At 46.0% G+C, this 16,881-nt stretch overlaps 1 protein-coding gene across 3 annotated transcripts in view; it reads right to left on the reverse strand.

Moving 5' to 3' along the window:
- Positions 1 to 10,504: 10,504 nt before the first annotated feature.
- NDST1 (N-deacetylase and N-sulfotransferase 1) overlaps positions 10,505 to 16,881 on the reverse strand; it is a gene marked incomplete at both ends in the record, with an annotated part of 40,408 nt that continues 34,031 nt past the window's right edge. For 2 of the 3 annotated variants that reach the window (XM_079702862.1, XM_079702860.1), the window contains one exon: positions 10,505 to 11,721. In XM_079702862.1, coding sequence (XP_079558988.1) covers positions 11,602 to 11,721 — 120 coding nt within the window. Of the gene's footprint in view, positions 11,722 to 12,071; positions 12,120 to 16,881 lie in introns of those variants that run through there. The other variant, XM_079702861.1, reaches the window with a different exon arrangement.

Raw genomic sequence — 16,881 nt, forward strand, 5'->3', positions numbered from 1 at the left:
TCTAGTAACTTTGGGTTTTATTGTTCTTCTTTCTCTGGTTGCTTTAGGTGTAAGGTTAGGTTGTTTATTTGAGATTTTTCTTGTTTCCTGAGGTAAAATTGTATTGCTATAAACTTCCCTCTTAGAACTGCTTTTGCTGCATCCCATAGGCTTTGGATCGTCATGTTTTCATTGTCATTTGTCTTTAGGTATTTTTTGACTTCCTCTTTGATTTCTTCAGTGATCCATTGGTTGTTTAGAAGCATATTGTTTAGCCTCCACATGTTTGTGTTTTTTACATTTTTCCCCCCTGTAGTTGATTTCTAATCTCATAGCTTTGTGGTCAGAAAAGATGCCTGATATGATTTCAATTTTTATTAAATTTACTGAGGCTTGATTTGTGGCCCATGATGTGATCTACCCTGGAGAATCTTCCATGTGCACTCGAGAAGAAAGTGTATTCTGCTGCTTTTGGATGGAATGTCCTATAAATGTCAATTAAGTCCATCTGGTCTAATATGTCATTTAAAGCTTGTGTTTCCTTATTGATTTTCTGTCTGGATGATCTGTCCATTGGTGTTAGTGGGGTGTTAAAAGTCCCCCAATACTATTGTGTTACTGTTGATAGCCCCTTTTATGGCTGTTAGCATTTGCCTTATATACTGAGGTTCTCCTATGGTGGTTGCATATATATTTACAATTGTTATATCTTCTTCTTGGACTGAACCCTTGATCGTTATGTTGTGTCTTTCCTTGTCTCTTTTAAGAGCTTTTATTTTTTATTTTTATTTTTATTTTTTTTTGCGGTACTCGGGCCTCTCACTGTTGTGGCCTCTCCCGTTGTGGAGCACAGGCTCCGGACGCGCAGGCTCAGTGGCCATGGCTCACGGGTTTAGCTGCTCCGCGGCATGTGGGATCTTCCCGGACCGGGGTTACGAACCCGCGTCCGCTTCATCGGCAGGCGGACTCTCAACTACTGCGCCACCAGGGAAGCCCTAAGAGCTTTTATTTTAAAGTCTATTTTGTCTACGTATTGCTACTTCAGCTTTCTTTTGATTTCCATTTGCATGTAATATCTTTTTCCGTTCCCTCACTTTTAGTATGTATGTGTCCCTAGGCCTGAAGTGGGTCTCTTGTAGACAGCATATATACAGGTCTTGTTTTTGTACCCATTCAGCCAGTCTATGTCTTTTGGTTGGAACATTTAATCCATTTACATTTAAGGTAATTATCGATATGTATATTCCTATTGCCATTTTCTTGTTTTGGATTTATTTTTTTAGGTCTTTTTTCTTCTCTTCCTCTTTTGTTCTCTTTTGGTTTGATGAATATCTTTAGTGTCGTGTTTGGGTTGCTTTTTCTTTTTTTTGTGTGTATCTGTTGTAGTTTTTTAGTTTGCAGTTCCCATGGGGTTTTGATATAGCAGTCTATATATATATACAAGGTTGTTTTAAGTTGCTGGTCTCTTAATTTCAAATGCAATTCCTATTTCTCACATTTGTACTCTCCTCTTCTCACGGTTGCTGGTTTTGATATATTTGTGTGTGGATGATTTCCTACTTGACGTATTTTATTTTTTGATAGTATTATAAACTGAATTGTCTTTTTAATTTCCTTTGGGTTATTGATAGTGTACAGAATTAAAATTGATTTGTGTGTTGAATTTGTCGCCTGCAACTTTCTAAATTGATTAGTTCTAAGGGTGTTTGTGTGTAGATTCTTTAGGGTGTTATAGATATAAGATCACGTCATTTCCAAGTAAAGATAGTTTTACTTCCTTTCCAGTTTAGGTGTCTTTTATTTCTTTTTCTTGCCTAATTGCTCTGCCTAGAAATTCCAGTACACTGGATAGAAATTCCTGATCTTAAATAGAAGGGGGGAAAAAGCAGTCTATCTTGTCTTTGCCTGATCCAAGGGAAAAAGTTTTCTGTTTTATAACCATCGAGAATGATGCAAGCTGTTTCTCATATATGGCCTTTGTTGAGAAAGTTCCATTCCATTCCTAGTTTGAGTGTTTTTATCATGAAAGGGTGTTGGATTTTGCCAAAGGCTTTTTCTGCATCAGTTGAGATGATCATGTGGTGTTTCCACCTTCATTCTATTAATCTGGTATATTACCTTGATTTTTATATTGAACCACCTTTGAATTCCTGAGATAAATCCCACTTGATACTGGCATATAATCCTTCTAGTTAGCTGCTGAGTTTTCTTTATTATTGTTTTGTTGAGAATTTTTTGCATCTGTTTTGATAAGGGATGTTGTAGCTTTATTTTCTTGTAGAGTCTGTATCTAGTTCAGTATCAGGGTAATGCTAGACTTACAGAATGAGTTAGGAAGTGTTCCCACCACTTCAGTTTTTTTGGAAAGAGTTTGAGAAGTATAGGTGTTAATTCCCCTTTAAATACATGGTTAAATTCATCAGCAAGGCCATTTGATCCTAGGCTTTTCTTTGCTGGGAGTTTTTTGATTAGTGATTCAATCTCCTGACTTGTTGTCAGTCTATTCAGATTTTCTATTTCTTCTTGAGTCACTTTTGTTAGCTTGGGTATTTCTAGGAATTTGCCCATTTCATCTAAGTTATCCTATTTGTTGACATGCAGTTCATAGTGGTCTTTTATGATCCTCTGTATTTCTGTGAAGTTGGTAGTTGTATGTATATTTTGAGGGGTCATTCTCAGTGTCCTAGATCACCTAACCAATTTGATTTCAAGGGTCCCAGAAAGAACAGTCATATACGATGAGTTTCCACTTTGGGTGTGCCTCTTGGCCCTTCAGCCCCATCTTCATCAGCCTCAGGACAAAGGTGGCAGTGCCACCCCCAGGCTGAGGCATGGGAGCTGCATGAGTCTGATGACAAGAACTGGATCAGGCTTTATTAAGCACTCAGCATGAAGCAGGTTCAGGTGAGGGCTTTCCAGGCACTGGAAAAGTAAGGCACCCCTTACTCTTCACAATAGCCCTGGCACCTGCCACCCATTACTATTTCCATTTCACCAGTGAGAAGACAGCCTCAGAGACATGAGGTACTTGCTCAAGATCAGATAACCAATAGGAACCTATTTGACATCAGGTCTGCCTGTCTGTGCACATTTCGACAACTATGCTATGCAGCCTCCTCCCTTCCCGAGGGACAACACCCTAGAATGGGGCAAAGGCTAGAGAATTTAAGCTCCAGCCTATCCCTCCCTCCCTCCCTAAAGGTTTGACAGAGTGGAGCCTCCCCAGGTACCTCTAGCGGAGGAGAACCTCCATCTGTTACTACAGAAAGCAGCAAATACCCCTCTACCCAGTTCCCAGTACCAGTGAAGAAGTGAAGTGCAGAATAGCATGAGCAGTACAAGCCAGCAGAGGATGTATGTGTACTTACTCATATTTGTAAAAAAAAAAAAAAAACTTCTGGAAAGATCCATAGAAACTGGTGGTCGTGGTTTCCCCTGAAGAGGTGAGGGTCAGGGGGGTGGGTTAGAGGTGAGGGTCGGGGATGTGGTGAGCTGTTTAGAGGTAGACTTAGATCTCACTGTAGGCAGTGTTGTGTTTGCTTTATCTTCGTGGATATATATATACACACATACACACATACATACATACATACATACATACATACATACATACATACATACATACGTTTAAATGTCCAGCCTGGAGAGGGACAGGGTCAGGCTCAGTGAGTTCTCCCCACTCTGCCTCATGACAGGAGGCAGGACTACCCAGGGGGCTTAAGGCGGTGGAGTCTCACAGACCAAGGACTCGCAGCTTTGTGACCCTGGCAGAATCACTTAACCTCTCTGAATCTCAGACCCCTCATCTACAGAATGGGAATGATGACAATCCCTACCTCAGAGTTGTGGCAAGGATGAAGAGAGACAGCACTTGACAAGCAGAAGGCCTTCCCCACAGAGTGAGAAATAGTTTTTATTATTCATGTCATTGAATTCTTTATGATATCATCACCTCAACACCATTAACTACCTGCCCAGTCTTTCCCGGGGAGGCTCACGCCGACTCTAGCCCGTCAGAGACTGGGATGACAGTGTCCCCTGGTGGACATGTTGTGAACTGCACCAGATAAGTCTGACCCATTAGAAAAAGAACATCAGTTAAAATTCAGTTTTATTTTTCCCTTTTACCCATCAATATTTCAGCATGTACGACTTAAGAGCAATGACATACTCTAACAGAACAGTAATCAAAATCACATAACTTCACATTGATAAAGTACTATTATCCAATGTACACAGTCCATATTCACATTTTGCCGGTTGTCAATATAGTGTTCTTTATAGGTAACTCTTTCCTGGTCTAGGACCCCTCCAGGACCATAAATGACATTTGATTGCCAGGTCTCTTCAGTATCCTTTTATCTTGAACCATTTCTCCGCCTTTCTTTATCTTCCATGACCCTGACAATTTTAGAGTTCAGGCCAGTTATTTTGCATAATGTCCCTCAACGTGGATGTGCCACTGTTTCTCCTTGGGTAGATTCATGTTGATGTGTTTGTCAGGAATTTCACAGGTGTTAGGCTGTGTCCTTCTCAGGCAAGCAATGTCGGTTTGTCCCAACACTGGCGTTCACTCTAACTCCCCCATTTGTGAGCATGTGGGAGCTGAGAGTCACCTATAGTCACATAGCGAGTCGGAATCCTCAGCTCAGGGGCTTGACAAGTGCTCAGGGTACCTGCAGCAAGGCAAGAACTTCCCCCCAACGGCCAGGGCCTCCTCAGGCCCTGCACTTTGGGTGCCTATGGGCTGGGGGAACAGCAGGGTTGCTTTCATGGTAGCATCCCACAGCAGTCCAGCTGCCTGGACCCCCTTTCTGCTTCACCCATTTCTAATTACTTTTAAGACTTTTTTCATTCCACAACTGATACATGCATTTTCATTGTCTTTAGTAAAATATTTCAGCCAAAGCTAAAGGCCCCTTTGAAACCTTCTCCCCTTTCCCTGCCCCCTCTTCCAGAACTAACCAGTTATCAGTTTGGCGTGAGAGAGAGCTAGCTAGCTACATTGCCAGGAAAAATAATACAGAATAGCATAAGCGGTGCGAGCCAGCAGAGTATGTATGTGTACTTAGTTATGTAGCATTCTCTTTCCACAAATGGTCACACTTAGGTCAGTCTCAGAGATATTTCCTGGTGGGACCTGGAGACTGAGCTGATTATTCTCTCCTCCATCATCATGTTTCAGCATGTGGCCACACGAGTGGCTATTTAGCTGATGCCCTCTAGATGGACATCTAAGTTGTTTCTAGGGCTTTGCTATTATGGAACACACCGCCCTGTGCACCTGATCCAGGGCTTCTCTGAGGGAAATGCCCACTTCCAGGATCCAACACTGCTCCTGGGGCACCCACCATGTCCCCTGAGTGGTCTCCTCACTTAGGGGATGAGGAGGGTTTGATGTGTCTTTGTTCACTCAACCTGTTAGAATTGCAGGACTCTCGGGACCTCTGAGAGCACCTGGGCTGGGCTTTCACAATGTGTTTCAAGGATTCCTAGGCTTCCAAGATAGTATGGTGACAGAGAGCAGTTGAACTGATGACAGTCCAGATACTCACCCCAAATCCAACCAGAAACACCCTTCCTGCCTCTACCTGGTTTTCAATTAAGTTTCTCTTTAAGAAACAAAAGGCTGTTTTCAAATTCAAAAATCTCTGATGTAGCCTGACCACCTACCCAGCACCGAATCCCACCTGTATCATGCAGATCCACTGCTCCCATTAATGCAGCCTCCACCCATGTTCTTGTTGCCCCACGACCCATACCAAACTCCCAGCTGACAAACCGCAAACAGGTGTCTGCAAGTGCTGCCCTTGTACCACTGGGGTTGGTGTTCTGATGTGCTCCCAGCTGTGTCCCAGCATGCCCCAGGGCAGCCGTCCACAATTCTGTGGAGCTTCTCTGGCTCATCCTTCGTGGCCTGATTCAGTGTTCCCACACTTTCCTGTGCAGCAGGGAGTTTGTTTAAAAGCCACATTTCTGGGTCTCTCTGCCAGAGGTTCTGACTGAGTGGACGGGACTGGGGGAGCCTGGGAATGTGCATTTCGTAAAGTTCCACAGAGGCTCCTGCCTCTCTGCTCCCTGCCTCTGCCCCTCCCCCACAAATCTCAAGCTCAACCAGGCTGGGAGAGCTAGGAAGTCATTTGTTTTTACCCAAAGTTTTCATTCGTCGGACAGCAGGACTCTGAATTAATTAGAACCCGTAGAAGTCCTCTATCTGAGCCAGGGTTTCCCAGAGTGCTGGAGAGGTTGTTAAAATGCAGGTGCTCGGGCCGCACCCCACATCTGCCAGAGAGGAATCTCTGGGGGCACAGCCGAAGAATCTGCATTTTAAGCAAGTTCTCCAGAGTAGCCACTGAGTCCAACTCCGTCCACACCCCTAAGAGATGAGGGAAACCGAGGATCAAAGCCTAAGAGTGACTTGGCCCGGTCACATCACACACTGATAGCAGAACTAATTCTAGACTGAGGCTCTTCTCAGTGCAGTGCTCCATCCCCAGCACTTCTCAACCATCTAGCATGGCTGAGGGCTCTTTGTCACCTGAGACACCCCACTGGCTGTCCTGGGACAGGCCTCTGCTATCTAGAAAAGCTTCAGTTTACAATCCATTGAATTGATCTTTGGTTTGACAGTCACCTTGTGTGTACGGGGGCGGCCAGACTGGCCGTGCATGTGAACATCCTTTTCTCCACCCTCCCCTGCGGGCCTTGCAAAAACGTCAGACAGACGGACAGACATGACCAATGGGTACAAACAGAACCCCACTTTATTAGCAGTTAGTTCAAGATTGTACATTAATGGAGGGAAGGTTCCCACTTTTAACACAACCCAAAACGGCTGGTTTGAGAGCCCTGACCAGGTGAGCGGGGTAGCGCCCCCCTCTCTACTCCTCTCCCCACTCCCACAAGGGCAGGAAACCTCTGCCTGCTCCCCTCATGTGCCCCGCACCCTCTCCAGTCAGCCCTCTCCTCTCCCCAGGAAATGACATGAATTTCATGCACAAATTACAAAAGGAGCCCTCTTGCTGATCATAAAAGCTACTAGCACAGTCATAGAAAACCCTCTCCGCCCTCATTCTCCTCAAGGGCCACAGAGAGGAAGGAGAGAGGGAGGGGCGAACTTATTAGGATAAAACACAGCCAGAGTCTCCCCATAGGCCCTTGACATAGACCCCACACAAAGCCCATGCCTCTCCCTTGTGGGAACTAAAAAATGTCTCTGGCTGTCTGAGCTGGCGAGGGGAAGCCTCTGGGGGCAGGCAGCCCTGGGCGAGCAGCCTGGGGACCCAGCAGTGCCTCGTGGGCAGCGGTGCGGGGGGCCTGGGACCTCCATCCTCACTTCAACTAGAGCAGACCTGCTTCCTTCTTTGACGTCTGAAAATCCATGCTGTAGGCCCATCTGCTCATTCTAGATGGGGAAATTGAGTCCCTGGGAGGAAAACTGTCACTCAGCTACTCAGCGTACTCAAGTGGGACACAATTTCACATCTCCTGCCTCCAGCCCAGCGCTCTCCTCCGCAGCCGCAGCTTGGGTGGGGCAGCGCCCCCGCGGAGCCCTTCTTTGGTGCATCCCAGGGGCTGGCTCTGCTTCAGTGCACACAGGCCACGGGCCTCCAGGAAATGAACACCCAGAGGCCACAGAACAGAAAGAGAGATGCTCTTTGGTGCCCTGTGCTCCGTCACCAGGAGCAAAGGGGGCAGCACAGGATTTTCTGAGTCCGGGATGTCTCATTCCCAACAGGCCCACACTGCGTGGTCCAGCCTCCTTTCTAGACCCTCCCAGGCGCGGCTGTGATGCTTCCTCCCTCGCCCTCTCCAGCTCTGGCCGGCCCCTCTGCTGATTTGGCACTTGGTACAGGTGACAGCAGAGGGGCATCTTAGGATGGACTGAAGTTTTCAAGTCAGCACAAAAGGTACCAATCCCCATAGCGTAAATTACCCCTGCCAATACAGGGGTTAGAGGTGTTCTATGACACCAGGAAGAAACAGACAAATCCAGCATGTGGGACTTCTATAAGACAGCAGCCTGCTAGCCTCCGAAATAATGTCATTCAAACAACCAGAGTGGGCAGAAGGGAAAGTTTACTGACTTGAAAGAGATTTTAGAAAACACAGTTCCAAGATGCAACATGTGTACCTTAACTAGTTCCCGATTCCAAAACCAGGTATAAGTTATTTGGGAGAACTGTGAATATGGATTGATCAGCAGATGTTGCTGGGAAATTACTGTGGTGATACTGGGTGTGATACTGGGCCAATTGTAGGAGAATGTCCTAACTCTTAGGAGATGCAGGCTGAAGCATTTGGGGTAGAGTCTCCTTATATTTGCAACTTTTAAACTAGTTCAGAAAAAATATGCTTGTACAGAAGGAAAGATTAAAATGCGGCAAAACATTAATTTTAAGTCTGAATGGTGGGCAGTGGGAGTTCATTATAAAATATTTGGTACAACATTTACTTATTTACTTGCTCTTTCTCCTAACAAACCTGTGGGGACAGCTCGATGTTGGGACCAGCAATCTCTGCAAGTCAACCTAGCAGTACTCTTCTACTGGGAACAGACCACTGCTCCCTCAGCTGGGCCCCAGAGGCACTGGCTGCTCCTACTTAGGGGCTCGAAAGAGACCAGTCTTTAAACCTCAGACTCCTTCTCCAGGCGCAAGATGCCCGCACTGTGGGCAGCTCTAGAGCCCCGAGTGACGGAGGCAGCTGCACATCCCACCTGCACCGAGCTTGAGGCACAGGTGTGTGGAGGAGATGGCAGAAGGGATGGTAGAGTTTTTTTTCTTGTTTTTGGCCAGTGACTTAGTAAACATGGAAGATGCTGAGGATACTGCACCCACTGACCTCTGGTTTTCTCCTCTCGTGGTGGGGGGGGGGAATTCTGTGTGCTCAGCAGCTGAGAGAACCTAGAGGGACTTCTCTCCCCTCCCCAGTACCTACCGGTCCTGGAAGTGGGTTCTCGAGAGAGATTCGTTAGTGGGAAGGGAAAAAGTAGCAGTGACAATACAGACTGAGAACATGTGACAGGTCAAGTCTCCAGCCTCCCAGAAGGGCCTGGACAAACGTCTCCAGCATTTCCTCTGCTACCACAGGGCCTCAAACCTGCCTGTTTCTTCCTCAGGCCAGAGGACGAGGGGAGCGGACCTGCCCGCCCCACGAGGACAGGCTCCGGGCAGCCTGCCCAGGTGTCCAGGCCCAGAGGGAAGATCTCAGACGGTGGGAGCTGTGCCGTCCTCACGGGTCACGGAGCAGAGCCCCGCGCTGGCAGATGGGAAGTGAGGCCCCGGTTTTGCACTATGGAAGCCGCTGCCCCCTCTGGGAGTCTGGTTCCTGGTGCAGGTAAGTCTTCACAAGCGTACACGCAGACATGCCACCCTGTCCTCAGACACTCCGCTTCTCATCCCCTGCAGGGTTAGCAGCAACCAGGGTTCCCAGGTTCTAAGGCCCCAGTGAGAAGCATGATGGAAACGCTTCACTCAGGAGGCAGCAGAGCCATATGCAGCTGGCCCCGTAGGACATTCCACTTCTCCATCCCAGTGGAGACCCTGGGAACTAAGACCCAGGCTCCCAGGCTGGGAAAGGACCGTTTGAGGTGGGGAGAGCACGACAGGGACGCAAATGCAGATCTGGAACTGAGAAGGCTCAAAGGCACCCTGGCTGGGAAGGAGTGGTTTGTCCCCATATCCTGGAATGACCAAGGGCGTGACTAAAGGAGGGACAGCAACCTGGCACCGAGTAGGGTCCCAAGGATGGGCTCAGAGGCAGCGTGGCACTGGAAGAAGAGCACTGGGCTCAGAATTGGGAGCCTCGAGTTCAATGCCTGGCCCGGCTCCCAATCAGTTCTGTGACATCAGCCCCAGAGGCCACCTCCCAGTTCTGGACCTGTGTCCACACCCGTTGAAGGACCCTTCACCCCAACATGGTAGAGTCTTCTGAACAAGACAAGGCTCTCCAGAAAGGATTTCCCAGGTGTCAGTTCAAAGCTGAACTGGCAGTGGGAGGGGCTGGGGAAAGGCACCCCAGCCTTAGTCACTTCACATTGTTAAAAGATGGGGGCGGGAGGGGTGGGTAAGAGCAGGCCCCAACCAGAAAATAGCCCAGAGATCCCCTTGTCGGCAGGGGGCCTAGAGACAGTTCTGTGGCTCCCAGGGCAGCTCCCAACCTAGCACCATGTGAGGGGAAGGGGAACAGGCCAGCCTTTAAGCCCCGGGGTCTCCTACCCCAGCCTGGCTGTTTCCTTTGGCCAAAAGTGCCCCAGGGTCACCGCGCTTCATGAAGCCAGATCTCCTGGAAAGAGTAGGTCTTCCTTATGTATCTCGCCACCTGTTCACCTGGGGCAGCCCCGGGGCAGCCATGGCAGTTGACCGCTCCCAGGGCACTTCCATACAGTGTCCTTGAGGCCTCCACACATGAACACGGCCCCCACCCCCCACCCTTCCATCCCATTCTCTAGCACTGAGATAGGACGCCCTTTGGGACTGGGGCTTGCCACCATTTTGTACGACTGAATTAAAAACAAACCCAACCAAAAAAAATATAATATATATATATACATGTTATATATATATATGTAACACAGTGCGACCCCAGCACCCAGGGTATAAACTCTGGCACCAAGAAAAAAAAATATTAAAATACTTTAGCTTCTTAGTATTTGGGAGGTTAAGGGGCTCTCTAGAAACCCTTGGCCACCGGCAGCTGGCACAGAGCAGAGATGGCGGTCTCATCAAGTCTGCCCAGCATCTGCCAGAGGCCAAGGCCAGGTGGGCTTAGGGACAACATATGTACACTGGGACATGTATACGGCCGACTCCACGACCGCCTCAGTCCTTTACCACAGGAAACACCACACGTCATATCCCAGGGGGAAGAACCGGGGTAGGGTTGAGGCCTGGGTCTCTGGGTCCAAATGCGTGGCAGTGCCCCAGGGCCCTGAAGGAGGCCTTTAGGACTGGGTGGGTACTGTAGGAACCAGCGATTCTTTCTCTAAAGAGGGAAGGTGAGATGGGAAGGTATGAAGCAGAACGGGTGTGGAGGTCCAGCGTTCTCGAGCTGGACACGCTCACGCCCAGCCTAGGGACCACCTCTGGGTTCCCAGCTGACCCCTCTGAAAAGCCTGGCTTGAACCATCAGGGAAACGTCCAATCTCTCCCCCTGGCTTGGCAAAAGCCCCAGCTGGGCTCTTCTCCTCGTTGTCTGGAGGACAGGGAAAATAGGGCAGCTAATACTGAGTGGACACCCTACTGGAGCAAGCAGGGAGTGATGGGATGGAGAGAGTAGGGTGGGTAGAACACAGGGACGGAAAACAGAGTCTTGTGGACTCCTTCCTACCAGCTTATGGTCTTCCACCAACAGGAAGTGGCCTCCCCATGAAAAACTATGAGCAGAATGGACCCCGGTTGGCGAAGGAGGTCCTAGAGGCCACCAACCCAGCACTGGACGCTCTGAGGCATGTGTGGACCTGCCTGGGCTCTTCTCCTGGCCCTACCTGGGCTGCAGCAGAGTATTGCTTGTAAGTGCTTGGCCAGCCCGGGCCCAGCTCCCCACTCTGCAGGTCAGTCTGGCTCAGCGTGTGGCGGGACGTCCCTGCCGTCACATTCAGTCTGGCTGTGGTGGCCGTGGCTACCTGGTGTTCTGGAGCTCCTCCCGTAGCCAGGTGGGCAGTGTCTGGCCCATCTTGTACAGCAGCTTGGAAAGCTCAATGTTGTGGTCCCGGTAATAGTCCTTCAGGAAGGCGCGGGACTGTAACAGGAAGGAAAGCTCAGATCTTGGTCATGTGCTGACTCAAGAGTGACCCCCCTCTTCTTTAAAACCACCATCCTGTTGGCATCATCCCACACTCCCATTATTTATTCACAATCTTCTTCAAAATCACAACCTTCAAAAGAAAACTCATATAATAGAAGCACCAAAATACAGCACACAAGGTCAAAATTCTTGTGATTGATAGGGAGAAGAGAGAGAGAATTAAAACCAGGAGCAAACAAGAAAAGGGAAACATAGTATTTTGTTGAGGATTTTTGCATCTATGTTCACTAGTGATACTGGCCTGTAATTTCCTTTTTTTGTGGTATCTTTGTCTGGTTTTGGTATCAGGGTGATGGTGGCCTCATAGAATGAGTTTGGGAGTGTTCCTTCCTGTGTAATTTTTTGGAAGAGTTTCAGAAGGGTAGGTGTTAACTCTAAGTCTAAATGTTTGATAGAATTCACCTGTGAAGCCATCTGGTCCTGGACTTTTGTTTGTTGGAAGATTTTTAATCATAGTTTCAATTTCAGTATTTTTGATTGGTCTGATCATATTTTCTATTTCTTTCTGGTTCAGTCTTGGAAGATTGCACCTTGCTAAGAATTTGTCCATTTTTTCTAGGTTGTCCATTTTATTGGCATATAGGTGCTTGTCACAGTCTCTTATGATCCTTTGTATTTCTGTGGTGTCAGTTGTTACGTCTCCCTTTTCATTTCTCATTTTATTGATTTGAGTCCTCTCTCTTTTTTAAAAAAAACGTATTTATTTTATTTTTTGTTTTTGGCTGTGTTGGGTCTTCGTTGCTGTGCGTGGGCTGTCTCTAGTTGTGGCGAGCCGGGGCTACTCTTCATTGTGTGCGGGCTTCTCATTGCAGTGCCTTCTCTTGTTGTGGAGCACTAGCTCTAGGTGCCTGGGCTTCAGTAGTTGCGGAGCACGGGCTTCGTTGGTCCACAGCATGTGGGATCTTCCCGGACCAGGGCTTGAACCCATGTCCCCTGTATTGGCAGGTGGATTCTTAACCACTGCGCGACCAGGGAAGCCCTCCTTTTTTTCTTGGTGAGTCTGGCTGAAGGTTTATCAATTTTGTGTATCTTCTCAAAGAACCAGCTTTTAGTTTTATTGATCTTTGCTATTGTTTTCATCTCTATTTCTGCTCTGATCTTTATCCTCAGCAAAATACTAGCAAACTGAATCCAACAATACATTTAAAGGAGCATACACCATGATCAAGTGGGATTTATCCCAGGGATGCAAGGATTTTTCAATATCTGCAAATCAATGTGATACACCATATTAACAACTTGAAGAATAAAAACCATATGATCATCTCAATAGATGAAGAAAAAGCTTTTGACAAAATGCAACACCCAGTTATGATTAAAAACTCTCCAGAAAGTGGGCATAGAAGGAACCTACCTTAACATAATAAAGTCCATATATGAAAAACCTACAGCTAACAAACATCATTCTCAAGGGTGCAAAGCTGAAAGCATTTCCTCTAAGATCAGGAACAAGACAAGGATGTCCGCTCTCACCATTATTATTCAACATAGTTTTTAGAAGTCCTAGCCACGGCAATTAGAGAAAAAGAAGAAATAAAAGGAATCCACATTGGAAAAGAAGAAGTAAAACAGTTACTGTTTGCAGATGACATGATACTATACGCAGAAAATCCTAAAGATGCTACCAGAAAACTACTAGACCTCATCAATGAATTCGATAAAGTTGCAGGATACAAAATTAATACACAGAAATCTCTTACATTCCTATAAACTAACAAACAATGAAAGATCGGAAAGAGAAATTAAGGAAACAATCCCATTTACCATCGCATCAAAAAGAATAAAATACCTAGATGTAAGGCCGGATACTATAAAACTCTCAGAGGAAAACATAGGCAGAACACTCTGACATAAATCGCGGCAAGATCTTTTTTGACCCACCTCCTAGAGTAATGGAAATAAAACCAAAAATAAACAAATGGGAACCAATTAAACTCAAAAGCTTTTGCACAGCAAATGAAACCATAAACAAAACAAAAAGACAATCCTCAGAATGGGAGAAAATATTTGCAAATGAAGCAACCAACAAGGGATTAATCTCCAAAATATATAAACAGCCCATGCAGCTCAATATCAAAACAACCCAATCAAAAACTAGGCAGAAGGGCTTCCCTGGTGGCGCAGTGGTTGAGAGTCTGCCTGCTAATGCAGGGGACGCGGGTTCGAGCCCTGGTCTGGGAAGATCCCACATGCCGTGGAGCAACTGGGCCCGTGAGCCACAGCTACTGAGCCTGCGCGTCTGGAGCCTGTGCTCCAGCAACAAAAGAGGCCTCGATAGTGAGAGGCCCGCGCACCGCGATGAAGAGTGACCCCCCGCTTGCCACAACTAGAGAAAGCCCTCGCACAGAAGTGAAGAACCAACACAGCCAAAAATAAATAAATAAACAAATGTGGGTTTAAAAAAAAAAAATTATAAAAAAAAGTATAGCACATAATATTTATAAAAAAAAAAAAAAAAAAACTAGGCAGAAGACGTAAATAGACGTTTCTCCAAAGAAGACATACAGATGGCCAGAGGCACATGAAAAGATGCTCAACATTGCTAATTATTAGAGAAATGCAAATCAAAACTACAATGAGATAGCCCCTCACACCAGTCAAAATGGCCATCATTAAAATATCTACAAATGACAAATGCTGGAAAGGGTGTGGAGAAAAGGGAACCCTCCTACACTACTGGTGGGAATGTAAATTGGTACAGCCACTGTGGAGAACAGTATGGCAGTTCCTTAAAAAACTAAAAATAGAACTACCATATGACCCAGCAATGCCACTCCTGGGCATATATTTGGAGAAAACCATGGTTCAAAAGGATACATGCACCTCAATGTTCACTGCAGCACTAATTTTTTTTAAATTTATTTATTTTTGGCTGCGTTGGGTCTTTGTTGCTGCACACGGGCTTTCTCTAGTTGCGGCCAGAGGGGGCTACTCTTTGTTGTGGTGCACAGGCTTCTCATTGCAGTGGCTTCTCTTGTTGTGGAGCATGGGCTCTAGGTGCGTGGGCTTCAGTAGTTGTGGCTCGTGGGCTCTAGAGCACAGGCTCAGTAGTTGCGGCGCACGGGCTTAGTTGCTCCGCGGCATGTGGGATCTTCCCAGACCAGGGCTCTAACTCATGTTCCCTGCATTGGCAGGCAAATTCTTAACCACTGCGCCACCAGGGAAGTCCCTGCAGCACTATTTACAATAGCCAAGACATAGAAGTGACCTAAGTGTCCATCAATAGATGACTGGATAAAGAAGATGTGGTATATATGCACAATGGAATATTACTCAACCATAAAAAAGAATGAAATAATGCCATTTGCAGCACCATGGATGGACCTGGAGATTCTCATACTAAGTGAAGTAAGTCAGACAGAAAGACAAATATCATATCACTTATACGCAAAATCATCATAAAAATGAACTTATTTACAAAACAGAAACAGACTTACAGACTTAGAAAACAAACTTATGGTTACCAAAGGGGAAAGGTGGAGGGGATGGGGAGGATAAATGGGGAGTTTGGGATTGACATATACACACTACTGTATTTAAAATAGATGACCAACAAGGACCTACTGTATAGTACAGGTAACTATGCTCAATATTCTGTAATAAGCTAAATGTGAAATGAATTTGAAAAAGAATAGATACATGCATATGTATAACTGAATCACTTTGCTGTACACCTGAAACTAACACAACATTGTTCATCAACTGTACTCCAATATAAAAGTTTTAAAAAAAGGGAAACATATTAGAACACTCTCTCATACCACATATAAAAACAAACTCAAAATGATATACAGACCTAAATGTAAGACATGACACCATAAAACTCCCAGAAAAGTAACATAGGCAAAATATTCCCTGGCATAAATCATAGCAATGTTTTCTTCAGTCAGTCTCCCAAGGCAAAAGAAGAAATAAAAGCAAAAATAAACAAATAGGGCTTCCCTGGTGGCGCAGTGGTTAAGAGTATGCCTGCCAATGCAGGCGACACGGGTTCGTGCCCCAGTCCAGGAGGATCCCACATGCCGTGGAGCGGCTGGGCCCGTGGGCCATGGCCACTGGGCCTGCATGTCCGGAGCCTGTGCTCCGCAGCGGGAGAGGCTGCAGCAGTGAGAGGCCCGCGTACCGCAAAAAAAAAAAAAAAAAAAAAAAGAACCTAGGAAAACTTAAAAGCTTTTGCACAGCAAAGAAAACCATCGACAAAATGAAAAAATATTTGCAAACGATGTGACCAACAGGGCGTAATTTCCAAAATATACAAACAGCTCATACAACTCAGTATCAAAAAAAACAAACAATCCAATCAAAAAACGGGCAGAACGGGACTTCCCTCGTGGTCCAGTGGCTAAGACTCTGTGCTCCCAGTGCAGGAGGCCCCAGGTTCGATCCCCGGTCAGGAAACTAGATCCCACGTGCTACAACTAAAAACAAAAAAAATCCCGCATGCTGCAACTAAAGATCCTGCGTGCTGCAACTAAGACCAGGCACAGCCAAATAAATAAAAATAAAATATTTTTTTTAAAAAGGAGTAGTGCAGAAGACCTAAATAGACAGTTCTCCAAAGAGGACATACAGATGGCCAACAGGCACATGAAAAGACGTTAAACATCACTAATTATTAGAGAAATGCAAATTAAAACTACAATGAGTACCACCTCACACTGGTCAGAATGGCCAAAATCAAAAATCTCCAGACCATAAATGCTGGAGAGGGTGTGGGGAAAAGGGAACCCTCCTACACTGCTGGTGGGAATGTAAATTGGTGCAACCACTATGGAGAACTGTATGGAAGTTCCTTAAAAAACTAAAACTAGATCTATACAATATGATCTAACAATCCTCCTCCTAGGCATATATCCAGAAAAGACAAAAACTCTATTTGAAAAGATACATGCACCCCAATTTCATAGCAGCACTACTTACAATAGTCAAGATGTGGAAGCAATCTAAGTGTCCATCAACAGATGAACGGATAAAGAAGATGTGGTACATATATATACACTATAAAATATTACTCAGCCATAAAGAAGAATGAAATATTGCCATTTGCAGCAATGTGGATGGACCTAGAGAATATCATACTAAGTCAGACAGAGA

This window comes from Hyperoodon ampullatus (genome assembly GCF_949752795.1).
Source record: "Hyperoodon ampullatus genome assembly, chromosome: 4".
In the NCBI taxonomy this organism is placed as follows: domain Eukaryota; kingdom Metazoa; phylum Chordata; class Mammalia; order Artiodactyla; family Ziphiidae; genus Hyperoodon; species Hyperoodon ampullatus.